The 24,792-nt window shown below is 34.7% G+C and overlaps 1 protein-coding gene across 1 annotated transcript; it reads right to left on the bottom strand.

Moving 5' to 3' along the window:
• Nucleotides 1-17,383: 17,383 nt before the first annotated feature.
• LOC145689469 (uncharacterized) lies at nucleotides 17,384-17,773 on the bottom strand. The gene has a single exon (XM_081763637.1). The coding sequence runs from the start codon at nucleotides 17,771-17,773 to the stop codon at nucleotides 17,384-17,386; it is 390 nt and encodes a 129-aa protein (XP_081619763.1).
• Between the last annotated feature and the right edge of the window lie 7,019 nt (nucleotides 17,774-24,792).

The following is a 24,792-nucleotide window of genomic DNA, read 5'->3' as shown; positions in this document are numbered from 1 at the left end:
TTGCCTATCACGATAAAGAAGATGAGTCTATTGTAAAGGAACTAGACATTGTTAATCCTGACGTTCCCTTTCTCCAAAACTGGATTTTTAACCACCATTTCCTTTAAATAATTTAGCTGAGCCGATCATAACTACAAACAAGTATCTAGCTGAGAATGCGTATGGCATTACCTGGCACGAAGGCGATGTGGAATATTCACATCTTAAGGAAATATTTCAAAATATTGATCAAATAGTACAACCATATACACATACGGAATAACTAGAAAGTGCTTTCCTCAAGACATTCTTCAAAAAGACGTTACAAATTTAGAAGAAACTGTTCAAAGTATACTGCTTTAAGTTTTCACGTTCATCGGTGTGCACATAAACATCATTTTGGACAATATAGGTGCAGTGTTCATGAAGCATTACTGTATAGTGAATATGTAAAAGTGTATGTGTTACATGTGAATAAGTGATAGTTACATACCTACTACAATTAAAAATAATAATCTTCATCATGTATAGTGAGGAATTGTTAAAAGTGTTACTTACTAATAAAGTGACTGGTGCAAGTGTTACTGGAATTTACCCTATTGACGGACTTTCTGTAACGGTAGAATCTCCTGCTGCAATTGAGATTACTCTCGATACATCTGATTCTGCTGGTTCGCATTGGGTGGCAGTGTACTTCGATGAGAAAAACATGGATATTACTTTGGTAATCTTGCTATGGACATTCCCAAGGAAATAAAAAAAATATCAAAAAATACTAAAATGTGCATTACGAATAATCATCAATATCAACATGATAATTCTGTATTGTAAGGATTATTTTGTTTTATTCGTTTTGCATCATATTATTCGCACTCATACATTTCAAGTGTTTAAAAACGTTTAACAAGAAAAATTTGGAAAAGAATGGTGATATCGATTATAAACATCTAAACATTTTTTTAAAAAAGAAAACAAATATTTTTAATTTTTTTAAATTATATATTCACAATTTTTAAAATTTTTTATTTTATATATACAATTTTTATCATATGTACATTTTTTAAATTTTCAATATTTTTTTAAAACACATTCTTGCATTTTATTTACAATTCCTAAAAACATTACAATCTTGATAATGCATTAGGTAATGCTGTTGATCTTTCATACTTTCCACCAATAATGCAACTGTTGTGCATTACGATATGCACATCCTGAGTTCTTTATAATAGTTGTGTGAAAAGTACAATATTCATTAAATGTTTCCACATAATTCATTTAATGAAGGACAATGTTTTGTTTCTAAATCAATGACATTATCTAATGCAAATATTCTTTTAATCCAAAGAGATTTCTCTAAACCTTTACAATAAAAGGTTGCATTCTTTGTACATGATTGATATACAAGGTTTCGTATGCATGATACAGTATATCCAATTTTTCTATTCCATTTTAAACCGTGTAAATTTAATGTTAACCTATCAATTTGTTTTTGACGTCCTAGTGATAATAAATTATAATCTATTGGTGATTTTACCAAGCAATGGAAATCTACTGTATCATCGCATGCAGTTAAACAAAACTCACGAATGATAAATTCGTTATAAGACATTTTAAGACCTTGAATATCGATAATATACTGATTTACACACGGTGAAATTTCATTTGTGTGATGAATGAAAAACGGTATAATCTATCCAACAAATTCTGTATTTTTTAAAAGATCATAAATTTTACGCATAAACCATACAAATGAGATTTGACTATGTTCTTGTTCAAAAACTTCAAAAAGGTTACTAAGAGTTTTATCAAGAGAAGTACTTCGTTGCAAATGTTCCACTATTATGAAGATGAGTACAATCATGAGAAAGATTTAACTTACATTCCATTCAATTGGATTATTGTTAAGTAAGTATACTTTTATAGTTTTTAATACACAATTCGCATTAATGTTTTCACCACTACATAACACACACGAAATACTAGCACTATTCGAATACATTTTTTAAATTTGAAATGTCCGATTTCCGTCTGTCTTTTCTTGTGAAAGAGTCCAGTAATTCCGGAAGATAGTCTGTATCACTTAATAATCCCACATACGTTTTATAAAATTTTTCTCTTGTTAATATTCCAATAATATGCGTATTTGCATACAGGTAAAACACATCTTCAACACTAGGATTTGCTATAATACTCCCAGCACCGGTTTCCAATGACTTTGGATGCATATCCCTTTGGGGATCTTATCGTACATTTTGTACGATACGCATTTTTCATGGTACATTGCCTTATTTCTCTTCTATTTCGTCCAGTTTTTTTTGTTTTTCAAGTCCAGATACATTGTAGAAGACATTACATATGGTTTCAGAACGTCCTGCGTCCAGACATAAGAGGTGATGACGTCATAATTTTGAAATAGAAATTTTCCCTTATGAAGCCTATGTTCATTATTTTTTGGCGGGTTTACTTTTTCACGTAGAAGATTGAAATTTTGCACAAACATTCAGTCCACCGAGTAGTATTTACCAGATTTTTGTTCCGATGTCAGTGCTAAAACAGGGGGAACCAGAGGGGCAAAGGGGTGAAATGTTTACCCCAAAATCCGGTTTCTCGTCATTTTCCCGCCTCACATACATGATGGGGACACGTGAGTCATACCGTCTGAAAGGCAGTTCCATTCTGAAGAGAATGACGGTCGAATCATTATTCTAGGGTAATTAGGGACGTCTCAGGGATTTTTTGAAAAATATAATTCTATATAGGGAAAATGGGACATGGTGGGTATATTTTTTTGGCGGACTTACTTTTGCACCTAGAAGATTGAAATTGTGCACAAACATTGATCCCACCTAGTAGTATTTCTCAGATTTTTTTCAGATCTCTGCATTAAAACAGGGGGTCCAGAAGGGGAAAAAGTTGAAAAAAGGAATTTTTAGACAAAAAATCCCATTTTTCATGATCTTCACGCCTCACATACATGATGGAGACATGTGAATGGTACCGCCTGAAAGGCAGTTCTATTCAGAAGAGAATATGGGCGACACATGTCCCTAGGGTAATTAGGGACGTCTCAGGAAATTTTTCCCTGAGATCATAGTGTTTTGTGGTAATTTGGGGCATTGTGGGAATTTTTGATAAAATTTCTTCCGCCCTTACTACTCAAGATAGAAACTTGAAATTTGGCACACACATTCAGTATACCAAATACTATTTATCGGATTTTTTTAGATGGCTACGTTCACACGCGGTGGTCCAGGGGGGCCAAAGTTCGAGGAAAAATTTTTTCCCTCCGAAATTTTCACTTTGACATTTTTTCCCGCTTCTGGTATATGGTATGAGCATGCAAGTGGTACAATTTGAAAGCCAGCTATATTCTAAAGAGAATGAGGTATGAACCATGACCCTAGGATAAATAGTGACGATGCAGTAGCTGCTTGACCGAAAGTCTAAAAAATAGCCCCAAAAGCCAAGATCCTTTAAGGGATATTCATACAATCATGAGCAAAATCATGATGGGATCCTTCTGTACATCCGTCGCATATTAATGTACCGTTGAAATCCCATTTTCAATAGCCTTCTTTATATATTCACAGTCCACTTTTTGACTATTACAACAACCTAACTCCCAAAATCGTGATGTTCTTGATAATACAACTGGAGATTATGGTGGGGTTGGTAAAACTGTTAGCACTGGTGATTCTATTGTATCAAAATCATATTCTTTAGCTGACGATGATTCGTATATTTCTGTTTCAGTATCAGATATTGCTTCAGTGTTAACTTCGTAGGGTTGTTCTTTCTCAAAGAAGTGCATGATATCTCTATATATATTTCCCGCTATAGTCCGTATTTAAAGTATTTTCAAACCCGCAAGGTAATCTCGTGTTCACCATTCGCGGCGCCAAACTTCTTTTATGTTGTCAATTAGCATAGGGCATGTTTCAACATGTTCACCTAGCACAACCTTAATCTTTGTATTCTCCACCGACAATGTCTTCTGTTTACCTACCGCAGCACCAAGCTTATTTTTATTACTCTGTCGGCACTCTGTGATGTCTACCCGACACGGCGTCGGTTTTTTGTATTTGTTTTCATGTTTTAACATGCACCTGTAACGTCATTATCCGACAACGCAATCTTTCACTCCCGTCCAATCGGTTCCCAAAAAGCGCGCGAAAAGTTCAGTTCGTATCTTGAGTTTACCAGCAAAAGACGTACGAGAACCACGCTCTGTATATATACTCCGTACAGAAGCTTTTTAGTACGTTCACACTCAAAGAGTGTTCTGAATTTGTTAAGCAAATGATCGAATTAAAAAAAAGTCCCGCATGAATAAAGTTTATTCCCTCCCCATCTCTTAGTACTTCGAAACAATTTTAACATCGAGTATGCTATTCATACGCAGCAACACATATACCGAGTATGTATAACATACGAATGAATGAAATAAAACAATATTATGTAATTAAATAAAAAACGCTCCGATAAATAATTTGGGTTCGAGATTAATTTTATTTTTAATATGATCACAGTATAGCTGTTCTACGCGTTCTTAATTTTCGGAATATAATTCCTTTGAGTTTCCTATAGAAACGAGCCCTATAAAGAAATCATGTGATACAGGTCATTCAACCTAATCTAGAAACTACACCATCCCTCCTAACGGTGAACCTTTCCAGGAACCCATCTGACCACCTAACGGTCAGGGTAATAAATCTTTTCCCTCCTAATGACCTGTCCGACCACACCTGCACCCACTGACAAGAAAATACACTGAATACCAGTTCAATTAGACCACCTGTTGGGCTATTTAAGTGTAGAAGTAGCTCCAATCCTACTATAAAACAGCAGTAAATAGTGGAAAATTAGCATGACGTAAATGTTATCAATACGATGGATTACTGCTTGACATAATATCAAGCAAATTCTTATGTGATGCAAATTAATAGAATTTACTCTCCGTAACGCAAAATTAAAGAATATAATACATATGTGATGGAATTATCTTAGATTCTATTTGGAGTTAAATTTAATTTTTAGTTTAACAATATAAAGTTGCAATGTTCAAAAACACGGAACTAAATTCATTTGTAAATAGGTGAATATAAGGAATTGCAACATGATGTAAACTGTTTCATATACAACTACGGCTGTGAATTCCTGCTATCCTCTGATATAGCTCTGGTTACATAATGAGTGATCTCACTATGAGAGCTGGCACAGACATATTTCTTTGTTTCTTCGTAGATTTTGAAATTTGTTCTGGAGCTTCTGAAGTCCGGACTCAGTAGTTTCTTATTGCACCTAGTTTTACGTCACGTCAACGGACATTTCGGTTATCAACTCAGCAAAGATCCTGATGTAAAGTCTTAGGTAATTGTACATACAGCAAACTTAATACGATTCAGAAGATAGATGACACATTATCTATGTCTCAAGACATGGGCATGACTTAAGTTCAGTAGTATTCTGTGATGAACGATAAATTCACTAAACACAACAAGATGGGATGAAACAGACTTAGTTTTAAATTATATCAGATATAGTACAAGTTAAAATGAAACTTTACTCAGATTAAGTGCATCACCACCGATGTGGGTGAGTGGCATTGATTACAAGGTACTATAGTGCTGCCAAAATGTCTTCATCCGTGTCAAAAATACGAACTAAAGCTCCCACCCACGCGTTGAGCCAATAAGGGTTCAGCTTTTGTTAAGCAAGACAGCAGATGACGAATGGGAGTAGAATTCCTTCAACCGATAGCAGTACTTGGAACGAAAGACCATGTGTCAAGTCAATGTGGTATATCTATAGTAAGGGAGTACTAGCCCAACATAATTTCATTTCCGCAGAAATTAACAGCCATCAATCATGAAGCTATCAGAAAAGGAGTTGAGTAATAAGAACCTATAGCTTGAGAATGAAAAATTCATCATCAGCAACCATCAAGTTTTATTTGTGCTATGCGTCACTCAGTGCATAAGGCGATTCATTGGCAAATAACGCATTCTAATTTAAACTCTATTAAAAGATTCTTTAAGTTCGATTTATAAGATTTTATTCATGTACTTCTCGCAAAACAATCCCAAATGTAAGACTTAAAATTAAAGTAAATGCCATACTTCAGCACATGTTTGAGTTGGTATAAGTATTCTGTGTCTTTTTTGTTATTGTTCCTAGACACTATTTCACTTGAACTTACCTGAAAACTTTCTGCAGACACACGCAGTTTCATTTGAATATGAAACTCATTACTTGGCAAATAAAGGAATTCAATTTCCTCTGATTGTCTGCAATTGAAAACAAATGACATTAGGTAGTAGACCTATAAGCATAATTTAAACTTAGTATCAGTACAAAGAATTTTTGGATATGATATTTAAAAGATGCATAACTCTGTGAATCTTATAGGTTACTTGTAAAATAGTTCATATTAACTATGTAAGAGAAGCAAATAGAAATACTGGTACAAATTGTATCAGTGAATGGAAGTGAAATAACAGTACTTTCTAACCTAATATACAGTAGATATATTATTCTCCTATACTTTACCGCCCTTTTACATTCACTCTACAAATGAATTAAATAATTTCACCCCTGTAACTATGGAAAATAAGCAAAAATCAACAATTAGGTTAACAATCAATGAATTAAATTAAATACTTACGAACCTAACAGAAAAAAAGACTCTCCCATACGTACAGTTAGTAAAGTATTAACGAATATCAACTACGTATATATACACCTATAAATATGAAGGGATGAAAGGAATAGTCACACAGGAGAGTATCAGACGGTGGTTCTGTTCGACTGTGAGTTCTTTTACAGATGTCAATACTCGGTGCAGATGAAAGTAGTGTAATATAAAAATATAAAGAGTATGTAGACGATTGTTACCATTGGACATGATTGACTTCCAGCACCGAAGTCCTCAAACCTGGTTTACGTGTATAAGATATAATGCACACTGGTGTACGAAACTTAAGGGCGAGATAGATAAAGTAACATAAAATATAGCATAGTCGGTGGAAACGAATAAAAGTCCCAAAGAGTGTTGCAGAGATTTCCTACAGGTACACATGAAGCAAGACGTTTCATGGCATGACGTCAGCGTGATCGTAGCGCCGAATGGGTGTGCTCCCCCAACACGAAGCAGTTGAAAGAAAGGGACGAGACAATATGTACCAATCAGAGAGCTGCTAAAGTGCATCGTGGTGGTGTTACTTACAACAACATGACCCAAAGACAACATATGGCTGTCTTTACGCGGAGAAGAATCATCGGGAAACTGGAAGAAAGATGAAGTATGATTAGTGTCGCATAGGCCTTTAGTATTGTCCATGATGTTTCGTTTACATAGGGATCATTCCAAACCACAGGCAATAATATATGTAGTTGAGGTGGTCCATCACGGTCAACTACAGCACTGGGCGATCGCTACATTGTGCAACAGGCAAAAAGAGACCGATGTCAAACAGCACGTGTATTTGAAAACACCCAATCTTACGCTTTACAATGGAATATCGACTACATAGGGTGGTTTCTTTGCTCAACGGCCATTACGTCGTATTCCGTTTGCGATGGTACTAAGAGTATCAAGACTGACCAAGGAGGAATTGGGTAGCATTCTCTTTCCAATTGATTCTGGACGTACACTCATCTGGCGAGAAGTAGAAAGACGCAATGAGCCCAGAAACATTGTCGAACATGATTGTTTTGGTAATACAGATTATCTTGTGTGGAGAAGCGTATTATTGCATGGACATATTGATTTCCATTTTTTTGAAAGGGGTAAACTCACCAGTCAACCCTGTTATTGTGACAGTGTAATCATTCCTCATGTGTGTCTTTTCAGAGGTATCTCCGAATTAGGGTTGCGATTCGTCTTGGAAAATCCGGCACTGTCACGGAATAGAAATCTGCGTCCCGACGTCCCGAGAATATTTCTCAGGACGCTTATATGTCTCGGATTTCAGCGAAGAAGAAAGGAAGGGAATATTATAGTTTGCCTTTTTCACAGGGTTAGGTTGTAATTATTTTCTTCAACTCCTGAGTATGACAATTCAAAAATTGAAAAAAGGACTTGAATAGGCTACATAAAACATGGATTTAATTAAGTTCACGATTTAACTACCTTGACACTAAACGAAGCATTCGTTTCATTGGACCAGGCACAAAAGGTTTTACTGCTGAATCTTATTATCTTTAGTACTCTGTTTCAATCTGCATCTTGCATTGACATCATTGGAGCATGTGATACTCACGACTTTTTTCCAGTTTATCATGTGTACAATTGTACCAGAAAATACTTAAAGACAAAAGGTATACATAACAAATTCACGATTCAAGAAAGTACTCACACGTGCAGTCCCAGGATCGTCAAAACGAATCAGGAACTCAGGGACTACGCGGGGGATGGGTCCTGGGGGTACGGACCCCCCGAAATTTCGACTTTTGTGTAAATTTAGCCTAATCTTAGGGATAATTTTAGGAATTTTAATATAAAATACCCTCATATTGAGTTTGGAGCCCCGAAATAATTTCCTGCGTACGCTACTGCGAGGAACTTCTCAATAAGGTGAGTTTTTTATTTATAATAATAGAGTAATAGATTTAAAACAGTATAGAATAAATACACTATTTTGAATTTTTAAAAGGGGCAGTTCAAGTATTACGTAAGGAGCCTAAGAGGGAATTAGATTCAAGGTTCTTATGTTTGTTGACAGTGGGGGAGGGGGTCATGCCGATGTAAGCATACATACGACTTATTGAGTTTTTAGTTTGTTAAAAAAACAACAGAAATGAAGTAAAAATTCAATGAAAGAAGTTTTTTGAAGATAGCAAACACCGCCAGAACATATTGCCAATGAATTAACCGTTGTAGAAAAAAAGGGGGGATGCAACCTGAACAGACAAAACGTGTGAAAGGAAACATCATACCTTGAATGAACTAAAACAGAGTCTGAAAACCACGAAACATAACATATCCTGAGAAAATAAAAAGAAAATGCTTACCAGGGATGAGCGGGTAAATCATCTGCTTACGTTTGCTTACCTAGGAAGGAGAAGGTCTACTAAAATGACTAAAAATGTGATTATGTAATCAAGGGCGCCGATGATGGGGGCGAGGGCCCAGCCCCCCCAAAGCTCATATAGGCTCCCATGTATTTTTATAAATATGTATTTTTTGTTGTTACATGTATTGTTGTATCTATTTTTTATGAAAGCCCCCCCCCCAAAGTTACAGAGAAATCGGTTCGGTTCGGTTGTTGCATGTAATGCTTGAACAACTCTATTTAATCGAAGAAAGTAAATTAGTATATAACATTTCTTTTCATTTTAAGCGTTTCAAAGATTCTCTTAATTTAGTAGCGTTCCGGATTTTCGTTTTTGAAATATAGCGACCCTATCCCGAATTCCTCTTTAAGTATGATAAAGCGCGAGTGTGTCGAGCAGCATATATGGCGGGGCTCTTGAAACGGGAGGATAATTAGCGAATTGACTGGCCTGTTTGTCCCATGTGTGAATCCTACCGACCACATGCGAGATGCTGTAGTGAGACGTCTTGCAGCAAGCCTTGATGCACCAAGGACCATCCAATAGTTCTCAACAGCGATGGTGGAGGAATGGCACTTCACACCATAACAATTCAGTACCAAACTTTTGAGCAACATAGAAGCACGATGCAGAGCGTGCATCGCTGTCTGTTGTGATCAGACATCCTTTTAAGGACCTACAACTACTTCTGTAATGTCAGAGAGGTCACTATGAGCCACAGTGACTTTGGTATAAATTATATTATTTTTTGTATAGGAGTGTCATTTTTTTCTTGTAATCAAATGTTTCTTTATGTTCTTTCCTTATCACACTAGTAGTAAGGACATCGGTTGAGGAAACTTTAGTGCCCCTGGGTCTCTTGCCCACGGGGGGAGAGAACCACCTTCAGGGGTGCACAGAACCACCCACGGTTGCATAGGACCACCTTCCAAGGCAATGGGTGCCTTGACCCACCTCAGGAGCGGCGTATACAACTCTAGAAGTCTGAAGGCCCATCTCGTTCCCTTTTAAGAGTGTATCCAAAATATAACTTTTGGAGGCATTTGACCTATTTTATCCTCTTTGATGAGGTCTTATTACCGTCTCTGGTTATATCATCGAGCACGAGGGTCCAGGACAGAAACACATTAACTCTCCTCCTATCGGAGGATATATAGAACCGCCGCTAAATTTGAAAATTTCTATGGCATGGTATATAGTTTGTCGTAATCCATGTGTGTTCCCTTTCATGGGTATAAAGTTGCCTAAATGGAAGGCTTTCAACCTCAAGGATTCTCATCTTTAAGGTTGGTTTATTACGTTACAGATGAATATTGGAGTCCACGACAGGTGTATATTGAAGCCTCGGGAGGCAATGTATCGATTTCGACTTAAACTTTGAATGTAACAAAATTTTTAAATTTGCTATGACAATGTAGGAATTAGTATGTACCTCATGATTTATATCGTTCCCTCGACTTCTCCAGCCGTGCAATAATAAACACCATCTGTGATTTCCTATACGAGTTTTATTCTGTTCATTTATCGTTTCCATATTAGTGGTACTGAGCGTTTTATCTGATACAGAGACCATGTCTTGGCGGCCAATTTTAAAAAGGGCGAACCATATGAAAAAATTGTTTTGCCACAACGCTGTTTAGTATTTAAAGAAATATCACTCGATCCATGTTTCCATTTAAAATTTCAAAGTTAGGCCCTGGGTCCCGACGAAAAGCGGCCCAGGAGTCACCACAACGTCATCATTCGACGTACCCCATACAATTTTCCTGTTTTAGATTTTATTCTGTTCATATATCTCCAACCGTTTTCTCAGTAATGGTACTGGATGTTTTATTTGATATAGGCACCATGTCTTGGCCGCCATTTTGAGTAGGTGACCGATATGATTTTTTGCTACAACGCTTTGTACTTTTTCAAGATCTATGGAACGAGGTATCACTCGCCCCATGTTTCCATTTAAAATTTTAAAGTTCGGTCATGGGCCCTCATGAAGGGTGGCTCTAGAGGGCACTACGATATCACCATTTGATGTGCCCCATGACATTTCCTATTTGAGTTTTTGTTCCGTACATTTATGTTGAAAAGTTTTCGAGATTTTTTCGAGAAAAGATTAAAATGGGCCACCCTGTATATATATATATATATATATATATATATATATATATATATATATATATATATATATATAGGGTGTTTCAAAACAACACCGACAACGTTTGGCATATGATTCCTGACACCAATATAAGACAAAAGGTATAGACCGACCTGGGTGCACAAATGCTTCCTTTCGGAGTTATAGGCTGCCGAATAGCTCCAAAACTATGGAATACGTTTCAGACACATTTACTGGGTGTTCCGAGAAAACCTACGAGCCCGATGTTGTCCATCTCAAGCTTACTTGCCTTGGGAAAGAACCAGAAACCTCGTCCATAAGATAGTTCAGTGAGCGGGGTGTCGGTTTCGGTTCCCGATGGGAAAGCCTTTGAAATATTAAATGTCCTCGATGTATCTGTGTATGTGTCTCTGTCGTTCAATGTTACTGGAAATAACTGTAAAACGAGAATAACCGAGTGAAAGAAAGACAAGTTACGGAGATACTTTAGGTGAATCACAAAAAAGTGGTCTGAAGCACAAGGTTCCAATTAAGGGTTCGAATTACTCTTAAGACCACTTTCTCCTTCATGGTCTTGCGTGTTTGTATGTCTTTTTAATAAAATTTAAAATTTGAATTCTCTGGCTGTTAATATTTTATCCTGGCCGAAATCAGTGTTTCATCGTTAATAAAATATTTGAATCGAAAACGTGTGTAATTTGCTACATACCAGAGTGTTTCCTGACTCTTACTTAACAGAGCAGTTTTAGGGCAGTGGCTTCAGCATTTATTTCGTAATTTAGGGGTCCGCTTAGGGTTCGGTTCGATTCCCTCTGAGGAAATTAAGAAAAAATTATCATTTACAATGTTGATATTTTTTATGTATAATAACATGAAAAATAGTCAATTTCTTTCGTTCTTACAAATTAGAGTTGAAACGACTTCCTTCACAAGGGAAATATAACAGCATGATGTCACAATCTACAATGTCCATTCGTACTATCTGAAAACAGCGTGTTTCGCAAATAATTCATGAATACAAAAGGGTCTTCCTTAGGGCCTAGTATGAGTCATAAGTGTGTCTGAAACGTTATTGTTTCATTGTGGAATTGTTTCTAAGTTCTTCCATTCTTACTAGAAACCAATATATTATTTCCGTTCGTAATTTCCGACACGTTCCATACATTAGTTCATCCAAAATTGGTAAATAGGAACTATGATTTATTATATTTGTATGTATATTTTGTTAAAATATCAATATAACGCATATATGATCCACAGTCTTTCCCCCGAAGAAAGGGCGTTACTATGTATCGTGATGAAGACAAATCCTACTTAGTTTCTGTTAAGGCATCCGAAGGTTCGATTTTCATATTGTCCAGGAGCTGACACCTTCTTTTCCCCCTCTTTTCCTTCCAAAGTATTTCTTATAAGGCAATTCAATCTTATAGAGGGTCCAAAATATTCTTTTCATTTTTCTTAACTTCAGTATGCTTATTTGCATTAGAATAGGACGTAATATTGAGGTCTCGAATATTCAGTAATAGTAATAATAATAATAATTCCGTATGAGGGCAGATTGTATTAAAATCTGTAAAATTGCCTCTAGCTTTAGGCAAAAGTTACAAAATATCGGGAGTGGAGAGAAGTGTCAGGAATATCAAGACATGCCCTCTGCATATGTCCCTACAACAAGCTAAATATTAATCGGAAAGTTTCCAGGAAAATTTCATGTAGAAAGTAGGGCTACTGAACTCACAAAAACTCTACGAAAATTTGTTTTTAAGTAATGGTTATGACGGCTAAGCTACAGAAGACGTCGATGAGAGAATGAAAAAATATTGGAATAAAGAAAGTGGGAGGAAGCGGAACCCGAAGAAAACCTACACACCCGGTGTTTGTCCAGCACAATTCCCACTAGGTGGGAGCTAGTTGCAACAGGGAGAACCATTTAATTCACAACACTTCAGTAATAATAATAATAATAATAATAATAATAATAATAATAATAATAATAATAATAATAATAATAATAATAATACTGGTATTAAAAGTTTTAAAGTTGCCCTAAAATTTGACAAAACTTATTTAAAAGTAGGGATTGGGGAAGGAGTTCCGTACCTTCAAGACACACCTCTGCAACTACCCAAATTTTAAACGAAAGCCTTCCACTAAAGTTTCATGTAGAAAGTATTCTACTGTACGTTTTAAGGCTAATAACTGTAATAAAAATAACTGAATATCATTGAACAGTAAGACATATAATAAAATAACTTGTAGAATATGCACATGTAATTATAAAAGCTTCGCTACAAAAATATATACACAGACCATAATTCAGTGAGCTCTGAAATACAAAGTAAGAGCGTATGAGATTCAGTGCACGGAGCAATTGTTACTTAAAGAGTGGACATACACTATTTCGAGAATCGAGATACGTTGAGAAATGTTTACGATACTTTTCGCCTCGTCTCGATTCTCATCTCCAAAGCGAGACGATAATTTGAGTTAGCTTTGTCCCGTCTCGCATGTAAAATGTTAATTCTCATCCCGATTTTGTTTGTTTTCTTTTAGAATGGAGATGAAAAATTCCTCTTCTCATTGTCAACATTAAACAAAACCGAAATATTTTTGCCAAATGTCACGTTTCTGCTTGTAATGGTATGACCTGTCCGATAATAAGTTTCTAATTTTTAATCTTCTACCATATAAAGTTATTATTTTTATTATTATTATTATTATTATTATTATTATTATTATTATTATTATTATTATTATTAATATTAGTTTATCATTATTACTATTATTAGATTTGATAGTTCAAGTATTGAAACATCCGAGTATTCAAATATTTGAGTATAATAAAACGTGTGTCAGGCCATCAAAAATCCTAAGTTAAAAAATTACCCGACCTGGATACGACCCAAGAACCTCCAGATTACTGATCGAGCGCCTTGAACCATGCATACTACGCTTGTAAATGATTCGCCTTTAGTCTGGTTACGTTAGGTTTCTTGCCTCCGATTACAAAGTTGTATGTTATATTTCTTCGTTTCAAAACGTCTTTCGTATTTCTTTTATGACGATATAAGTGAATGTTCTTCGTCAAAGGTTATATTAATAACTTAAGTTGTTCTTAAACCTTTGGTTCACAAGTTTGTTTCTTCTCCACACAAAACTACAGATATGACAGATTTAATTCTCATACTCTGCACTTGTTTCAAAACAGTCGCCATTACCTGATCAATGATTTATATCCACCGCTATTCATAACATAGATTCCAGGAAGAGTAAAACAATAGCGACCCGCGACAAATCTTTTTGACAGATAGTAATGTATTATTTTACTACACAAGACGCTTCTTTACGATTTCAGCGTAATTAATTTAATACCTACCAAGATACACAGGTTTCTATGGTAGAAAAGAAATCTTGTGTCACACTGAAAATTTCTTTAAGACGGGTTTTCCTAACCGATACTTGGCTACTTAAGCCTTCATTCGACAAACCGAAATTTTCTGTTTATTTCTGTTATTTTTAAATCAAAGTTTTGTTTCGGTTCTTTCTCTCTCCGAGCATTATTTCATGACAGAACTCGCAAGTTGGGAGCCTTCGGCAGGAATGGAAGAATAGTCAAGGTGTTATAGGCACTAGATTAGATATCGGAGGGTCTTGGGTTTAAATCCACTCTAAGTCAACTTAATATACTTTTAAATTTAATTTGTTCTTACAGGGTGTATGATGACTCCTCTTTGCTCAAAGTTCTCCATCTAGAGGTGAGATTCAAGAATAATGTACATGTTAACCGAGAGAAAGAGAGAATGGAGATATCTGCAATTGAAATATTATCCTAAACATTCGTCGATATGCATATTAGATTCTGACTTAGTTCATTTTTATTTCTTATTCTTTACGAAATTACAGTTCTCGATTACCGAGAATATAGCAAGAGATAGTGAATGATATATTACGGCGTATTACGAGAGAGACCACGTATTCTTTTGTTATCATATATGTTTCTAATAAAAACATGCTTGTATTATTAATTTGGGAAAAAATTACACAAACTTGTGTTATGTCCACACATAATATCACTATTTGTCATATTTTAAAAATATGAAATGATTTCTACTGATGCAATGGTTTCCGCAAATTGAACTGACATACACTGCATATTTTAAACGGATAATAAAAAGTAAAATTTAATAGTATACTGAACGATCGCTCACTATTGCGGTGGGTCGAAATATGATGCAAAAACGTCCCTCAATATTCAACATGAACGGATATCTCCAGGAATCGTGTCTCGCGACATCTCAGTTGATAATTCAGGTTCAAAAGATATACGTTAAACGGTTGGTATTTGTAAAGTTCAAACTTGGGGGGAAGGTTGAAAAATTTTTAAAAATACTTGAAGAAGAGAATAGATTGGTAGATAGAAAACAGAAAGAAAGAAGTAGCGCGCCAAAAGAATAAGCTGGGACACTAAAACTACAGAGATAAGTGGTCGAATTTAAACATATGACAATCCACAGCCAAATATACTTTCATATGTGCCGAAACAGGTGGCCTACTAAAATGCATGTCCCAACGGGGTCTCTGAGTGTCTAAGTACAAGTCCGTGCCTTCTAGGCAACCATCTCACAAGGAATAAGCCCTGTGGAATGATTGACTATTAACCGTTTCCGGTACCAATTCACTCACATTACGGCCGGTCCAGCCGGAAGATCAGTGTGATCTCTTAATTTAGAATTTCTAAATAAAAATATATCCGACTTCTCAGAAACTAAGAAGAATTTAAAGTACGGAAAAAATAGAATAAAGTGGATAAAATACAAGAAATCGTAACAGGGATTTGCCAAAATTAAAAAAAGATAAATTTTGCACTAGTAAGTTGTCTGCCAACACTTACTACAGTAGTAACTTCCAAATCCGCAAGAGTGCCAACCTTGAGTAGTCGTTTAGTTTCAATTGCTACCTAGTTTAGAACTAAGGAAAATAAAAATATTTGGAGAGAGAGAATCGACACCTTGGTACGGAATAACGAGATTCTACTAGAATAAATTTTCTATATTATTCGATCCTATCCACCTTGTCACCTCTGCGAACAGCGATGAACTTAGTTTAATCAGGTGATTTGAAAAAATCAGAGATGCAGAGTAGTATTGCAAATATAAACTGAACGCGTATATTTGAACTGTACCAATTCCGCAAACGTCTATTCTTTTCTGTGATGGACTGGGAAATATCCATAATTATCTGCTATATGGCTACCGTTTGTGTCGTTAGGCTGGATGATCAATTAGTATGTATGTTTACTATCAAATGTCAAACCACAAAGTGAAAATATAATCTATTTTTACACAACACGCTATCCTCACACAAATATTCTGACGTAATGATTAACGTACTAATGAATTATATATATATATATATATATATATATATATATATATATATATATATAATCAATATCTTGCAAAAATTACAACTGGGTATATACACTACTGTTCTAAAGTATTGCACGCCTAGGAAAAAAATGAAATTTTCAAGTATGTTATTCTTTTAAAAGACATGAATCATTATTTGCTGTATATTTCGTTCAAAAACTATACTAGGCAAGTGACACTGAAACCTACTAAATATGAAACTTGTAATGAAATGGAATTCCAGTATTTTATCAAGTGTAATTTAATAGCAATATTCACACATTACATATACACAATGACGACATATTTGTTATGCTACATATTTGCAGTATAGAAAGTTGTTGAAATATTTGATGCAACTATTATTTTTAGCTATTGAGTTTTTCGTATTTAATGATAATTTTGAAACATATTTGTTTCAGCACAAATGCTTAGCACTTTGTTGTACCACCATTTGCTTTAATGACAGCCTTTAGTCTTTTTGGCATTGAGTCTATCAGATCTCTCACAATATTGCTGTCGATTTCATGATTCCATACGTTCACAATCACTTTCAGTTCGCGTTTGGTACCAGGTCTTTTCTTTTGAATTTTTTCCCCATCAGGCGCCACAAATTTTCAATGGGATTAAGGTCTGGTGAATTACCCGGCCATGGCAAAACCTCTATACCCAATTCAGACATCACAGAACGAATCTGCTAAACAAAAAAGGTTCACAATATTGCTCAATACCAACCTTAAAAACGTATTAAAGATACAAATAATGAAATTTCACAAGGCAGATAATATGAACTTACTTTTCTTAACGTGTGGCATGGCGCTAAGTCCTGCTAAAAAATCCACGGACCATCCTGCAAAGCATCGCGAGCCGTGTTCATCAGAGGGCCCCTGAGAACAACTTCATATTCGTGACTATTCATTGTACCCGTAACAAAATATAGGTGTCCAACACCTTGGTATGTCATTGATCCGCACACCATAACCGAAGGAGAGTGTTTCACTGTACGCTGAAAGCAATCAGGTTCCATCCTTTCATGCGGTTCGCATCTGATAAGCTGCGGTCTGTCACTCATTACAGAAAATGGAATTTCGTCGGAGAATATAACCGTCCTCCATTTCTCTTCTGTCCAGTTTTCGTATTGTTTAGCCCACGCCAGTCTTTTCTTCATCATTGCAGTTGTCAAAAATGGCTTCATTTCAACTCTTGACTTCATGCCCATTGCACAAAGTCTTTTTCTGACAATTGATGAACTTGGTATAACCCCCGTCGCTAGTTTCCACGCTTCTGCGAGCTCTGAAGAGGTGGCTGTCTTGTTTCTGCGGCACAAACGGCGAAGTATTATGTTTTCTGGGGGTGAAGAAATGGGCGGGCGACCACTTCTAGGCAAGTTTTCCTTGCTGCCGAAGGTTTTCAGCTTCTTGAGATTGCGGCTGGCAGCTGATCTTGAACAGTTCAATCACTTTGCAATCTCAGTATTGTTTATTGCTTCCTACTTAATACTTCAATACATTTCTTCTTCCTCGGTGTTAATTCTTGATTTTTTCCCATTGTTAATACTTTACGTGCAGAAAATAAACAGATAAAAATAAAATAACACTTCCAGAACACACTATCACAAGCAAGTTCCTTTGTAAACTTACTGATGACTTGGCCACGAGACTCGGATGACGCAACAAAACCCTACCACGTGACATTGACAATTTAGCAGTGAAGCCAGATATGGCAAAACAATATCTCTAATTTGTTCTTTAATTTATTTATAACTTATGCGTATTTATTACTGCGTAAAACTTATTTTATTCCGTAAAATATAGACAAATACACATTTTTATGGATGCGTGCAATACTTTAGAACAGTAGTGTATATGCACGGGCGTTCTCTTATTTATTCACACTCACTACAATATATATATATATATATATATATATATATATATATATATATATATATATATATATATATATATATCACTATTTTTATTCATTTATATATTTATTCAGTTTTTTTATAACGTCGATTTATTTTCAGGCACCCTATACTCTACAAATACACCCAAAAAAGTTCGCAGCAGTCCCATTATATATACTAAAATCAACACACTATTATGGTATACTAATAAATACGCGTGAGCTTGTGTGAACTAATATTAGATTCTTTCAAAGCAAACTGTTATATTTGAATTCACGGCTATGAATTATTTTGTATGCAATGGAAATTCAATATCATTAACTACCCTCTTAACTACATGCAATTATATTCTCTAAAAGTGTCAACAATGCTATAGTTCACCAAACGTATCGAAGAGAGAATTTCGAAATTGCAGCTTGACAACAAGCTAAAGCCATATAGACAAACTTCAATTAAGGGGAAAAAAGTAAAGTTTACTATTATTAATAATTCGATTACTGGTCTATATAAATGACTGTGCTTTTCAGGAACGTTCATTTATAATGTAGATCGTCTAAATACCTATTCATATGGGCCAGAACTAATATTTACGCATCAATAACTGCAAAAGAAGGGTAATTGTCGTATCAACTACATCATTAAGTTTTGGAGTAACAAAAACCTAGCGACGAATAGTTCTCAACCCGACGCGAGATGGCATTAATAGTACGAAAACTAACTTTGCACTAGTAAATAAAATTTGTACTTTGTCATCGATAACTATAAGTAATTTAATAAGTAATTACGGTACAGTGTTACTATGATTTTGCGTTGCGAATTGGTTTAACTGACTACAAGAGATGACTAATTAAACAATACACTGTCCATAAAGAAATAAATCACACTTTCACTCACACATCACTTCTACGGTCAAATTACTAAATTATACGGACAAACATGTAAACCCAGAAACAAATATTAATACATATCACTACATATGCTAAATCATTATATCACACAGTTCAACTATACATATAATAAATCAAACAAATTACTGAACTTCACCGTCCTAAACCGACTCTATAAATTGGGAAAATAGAAACGGAATAATCAGAGCCCAATGGTCCTTCTATTAACTAAATCATGTTTTCCAATTGCTATTAATGAAAGAAAGATAGGTCCCTTTCCTGATAGGAAAAGAACCCTCAGCAAACATCGTTCAATCCATCTCCGTTGGAAGTTGTGATCAACTCAGGAATAAATGAGAGTCCCTGTTAACGTTTACTTGGACATAATAAAATTCAACTTATCCAGAAAGAAGCCTAGAAATACCGCCATGTTTACAATAAAATTTAAAAAATCACACATACTGCACATGCAAAACTATAAGTGGACAGGCTTTCGTACCTTATACGAATTTGGAGGGGTAACAAGGATATTCTAAACGTTTTAATTCACTGAATCTTAATCACCGAAAGAAAGAAAAAATACACTATTGTTTCATTCCTGTCTACAGCAACTTGTTGACGTAAATATGGCGTCCTTGACTTGAGATTCCATATATAACCGATTTTCTGACTGTTTTAGATGAAATTTCACTGAATTGAGACTCTCAAAGCTTCCTCACTATCTATTCATTAATTGAAACTAATTTTACCTGAATTTTACTGCTTTCCTATCCCAAAATCCAAAATTTTCTAGAAAGGAAACAGACGTCGTCTTACTCGAAGCTCCTCCCAAGTAGAGAATGACAATAAACGCGCCTTAATATAATAGCGTTGGAAAAAGTTCCGATCAGAGTAAAGAATTTTGGTGGCGGAAAATATAAAGCGAATAAAAAATAGTAAAAGCTAGATGAAATCGTGTTTTTGGAGGATATAAGCATCTCAGAGGGACGAAGGGGTCTAAATTATTCTGCCAAATATCAGATTGGTGGATAATTTCAAGAACTGCTGTCCAAATGCGGGCCTATTTTTTCATATAGCATTAAAGTGTATATTTCAATACTCATCCATTTGAAATGCTCATATACAGGATTTACAATAAAATAATGCATAAATAAAGATATTTTTCCCCGAAATATAATTCCTACTAGATTATTCCGAAGCTTCCACATTAATTTTGATTTGAATAGAGTACAACTGAATTTACTAGATGGACCGAAAATTATATATTGAAAAATCTACAGTACACAGTACGTCCAAAAATTATTGGGTTCCTCCATACAAAAATTTCATTACCTCAACTGTAATGGTGCATTATAAGTTCAACGTTCCAAACGTATTCCCATTAAACTAAAGGTTAATATGAATTTAATATGAGTAAGCGAAGCATAATTGCTTGGTACCGTAACATCCCTTGTCAATGTAGAAGCTATGTGAGACGTGGTTCTGAATATTGTTAAGCTTTCACTGGAAATCAAATTCTTGTATATTACACAAAAGATGCAGATACTAATTATTTGACCATGCACATGTATGTCTTAGGTACAGACGCAGGTTTACTCTTTTGGGATTGAAGTTCTTTGCTAAAGGATATGCGACTTTTTTTAATAGTAGGAAAATAATGGATATTATTTTATTTGTATATCTTGGCTTTCTGTATTCAACTACTAAATTTTGTTTGTTGTAACAGATTTTACACTTAACGGATATGAACACAGCCAGACCAAAACCATATCGATTCTTTATAGTACGTACTGACAGCAAAACCAAAGCTAGATGGCCTACGATAAAAGAATAATTGACACAATATTCTTATCGTTTACAGAGTTAACGTTGAATTTACAAATATGTGCCAAATGTTGAAAATATGCCACAGACATTTGAAATTCTTATCGTGACTACGACATGGATTATAACAAGTACATATATATTATATATTCTCAATAACTAGTCCTACTTAGATTTAGGGAAATAAAAATTTAGTTTTAAACATGTCTCGACTATACATTTTGTTAATAATTTGCGAAGTCTGTATTATATCCGACATGTTCTTATTGTTCATCGTCATGAGGCGTTGGAAGCAGCGAAGTATTCTGAACAATCAACCAGTAGTACTCCTGTTTTAAGTAAGATTTATGGTTTCTTTCAAAATTCGTATTTTGGGAGTTAACTTGTTAAAGAATTTTCATAAAGAAGTAATAATAATAATCATACTACTACTACTACTAATAATAATAATACTGGAACCAGTTGAACGATTGTGTGATTTCTAATTCTTTTTCAAGCTTAGAATCTCCAATACTGTTTATTTCCTTGTTACGTTACTTCGAGTATGTGCGCTTCGTTCTAATCTTACATCGGGATCCTAATATTGAAGAAAATTTTGTACGTCTGAAGTTCATTATTAAAATAATATGTTCTCCTCATCGTTTCATATTCTATTACCTGGTGACGTACAATTTATATCTTACACAATTTTCTTCCTACGCTTCGAAAAATTATGCCAGGCTTTAATTGAGTAAAACTAAATACCCCACTTTTTAAAGAATGTTCAGGTACAAGATGATTTTATCTCGTGTCGGATTGCAGAGTCCAAGTAGGTAAAAACTTTGCTTCCAATAGTAGCACAATGAACGCCTGGCTCCTATGCAACCACCAAAATTTAACTGTTATGTGGGTTGCGGTACATACTAGGCGTGAAGCATTTCCTCACAGGTAAGTCCTCAAAACGACCGAACATGAGTTATGCTATAACGTTATCTTCTGCTGTTTTCAAAAATGTGGGGCCCTGTAGTGGCCAAATGGTCAGTGATTGATGGTTGTCCTTATTGAGACTTTTCCTCAGGATCACAACATCTACATCATATCACAGTCTCAGTCATTTTAATCAAAATCCAGAATATCAGTATCTTCGGCTTTTCAAAAAAGTGGCCTCGTAGTGGCCAAATGATCAGTGATTGGTAGTTACGCCCATTAAGACTTTTTCTCAGGATCACAATATCTACAACATACCATAGTTTCAGTCATTTTTTACCGAAATACAGAATGTCGTTATCTTCGGTTGTTAAAAAAAAAAAAAAAAAAAAAAAAAAAGTGGACCTGTAGTGGCCAAATGGTCAGTGATTTGTGGTTATGCCCGCTGAGATTTTTTGTTAGCAATACCATTCTAAAACATATCACGGTTTGAAGCAATTCCACCGAAATCCAATTTTTGTTAGGATTATGAGGGGTCCTCTGTCATTTGGAAGAGGGCATTGCCCCTGCAACCCTTTTCTCGCAAAAACGAGGGAACCCGTATTTCCTACTTTAAGTAATCTTTGCATCGGCAGAGTTTCGTTTCTTTAAAGTGGCCCTTTTAATCAAGGGGACTCCTTTAAAAATTGGGCCTTTGCCCCTCTTAACATACTTTTCGAAAGAAACAAAAAATACGTGTCGATTTATTTTCGATCTAGTATATATATATATATATATATATATATATATATATATATATATATATATATATATATATATATATATATATATATATATATGCCAAGTTTGAAGAAAATTGGATGACGAGAAACCCTTGTAAAGCTATCCCCTTTACACTTTCACTTTTTGGACTTGACAGGTTTTTGCCCCAAATTCTTCAATTCTTCATTTCTTTATAGCATTTGTAAGTCAAGGCATTACGTAAACATTTCTCTTGTAGGAAAATGCACTACATATTGTTTCTTCGGATAAACTAAAATGCAGAAAATTTTCCTTTCATTGAAAACGTATTATAGATACTTTCAAATAGTATGAATACAAACATTTACTTATATAGATAATAAACAAACGAACTTTAAAGTAATACTTAAATATGAAACTAAAATATCAAAAGTAATCATAACAATTGCACTTACAATTGGAATCCAATTTTGAACAATTGAGATAGTTAACATCTGAATCTCCACTGCTGAAGACTTAGAAATAATTGATTTGCTCAATTATGATTTGTTATGATGTAATGTGTTCTTCACACTAATAACTAGTTGGTTCATAAGTTAAATATCTAATGATTTAAAAGTGCAACTGATGTATGTAATTTAGTAGTGGATGAACGAAATAAGTTCATGAAATGCTGAATAGCTTATATATCACGTATTAGGGCCTTGGAAAACAAGACATATAGCCAAAATACATATCAGTATGTAGTCAAAACAATAGCTATATAGTCAAGACAATTATATATCGTTAAAAATAATATTGAGGCATATCTTTAAAAAAATGTATCAAAGTACCACTAAATGTCTTCAAATACGAGTCTAACTACATTACTTGTGAATAACGTGGGCATTTTTAACTGAATATGTCAGATAAAATTATAGAAATTTTTAAAAGTCTTTATCAATTATTTTAGTTTAATAACTGAACATGATTTCAATTGTATCTCTAAATTCACGAATCTCTTATTTCTTTACACATTCTCTTACGATTTTCATCATGATTCTGTTTCACCCTTCTAATGTAACTTAAAACATGCTCATATCACAATACCCTAAGGTTTCCATAATCGTCTAGCTACACAAAACTTTTCAACTATCTTCTAGTAATTGAAATAATATACCAATTAATACAGTATCAAATATTATCAAATAATTAAAACTAACCGTATAAACAAAATGCTTTGCATGTTCATGTTTATAATTAAAAAAAAAACGTAAATACAATGGATGTATGTGAGGCTAAAAAGCTATTAGAACGTAAAAATAAATAATTTAAACCATCCACCGTCTGTGCTTTTAACGTTTGTCAGTGTTGCCAACTGATAGATCATTTTGCTACCGCTGTAGAGAAATTGTAACGTTCAGCTTAACTATAAAATGTGTTACTTTCATATGTATTCAAATGATATCAATCATCTGCTGAACTAAGGTCTCCATCATTTTCTTCTACATGTTTCCATCAGCTGATCTTTTCCATTTGTACAGTTTCTGCTAAATGACTGGTTATATCTATACATTTTGTATTCGATTGTCTTCTATGGGCATCGCTTCTTATCTCTAGAAAATCCAATGTATGTTATTTCTCGTCCATCTTCTATCTGTTCTAGGTATCTGACCCACCAGTTCCGTTTCTGCTTCATTGCAGAGTATATCACATCCTACATAGCATAAGTTTGCGCTTCACTTGCACTAAACTTGCGGAACTTTATAAAAGTTTTCTGATCTCGAAGTTAGCAGCAAGCGAGCACCTGCAAAAGACTAACAATCTGTCAGTTACATACTAGTAGCCAACTTGCATTAAAAGTTGTGAATTGCTCTTTTACACACAGTTGGTGCCATTTTCGTTTCGCTTGTTATTCTTCACTTCCTTCTTAGAAGTCTTATGATCATAGTACAGCCGGAAATTCCTCAATATCAAATATAAGAACACAAT

Source organism: Thermobia domestica, chromosome 7 (genome assembly GCF_964235325.1).
Source record: "Thermobia domestica chromosome 7, izTheDome1.hap1.1, whole genome shotgun sequence".
NCBI lineage: Eukaryota > Metazoa > Arthropoda > Insecta > Zygentoma > Lepismatidae > Thermobia > Thermobia domestica.
Note: the sequence above shows the minus strand (reverse complement) of the source record. Positions and strands in the feature narration are given on the sequence as shown.

Coding starts and splice junctions, on each gene's coding strand:
- LOC145689469 (XM_081763637.1), bottom strand. CDS start 17,773: ATGGGCATGAAGTCAAGAGTTGAAATGAAGCCATTTTTGACAACTGCA.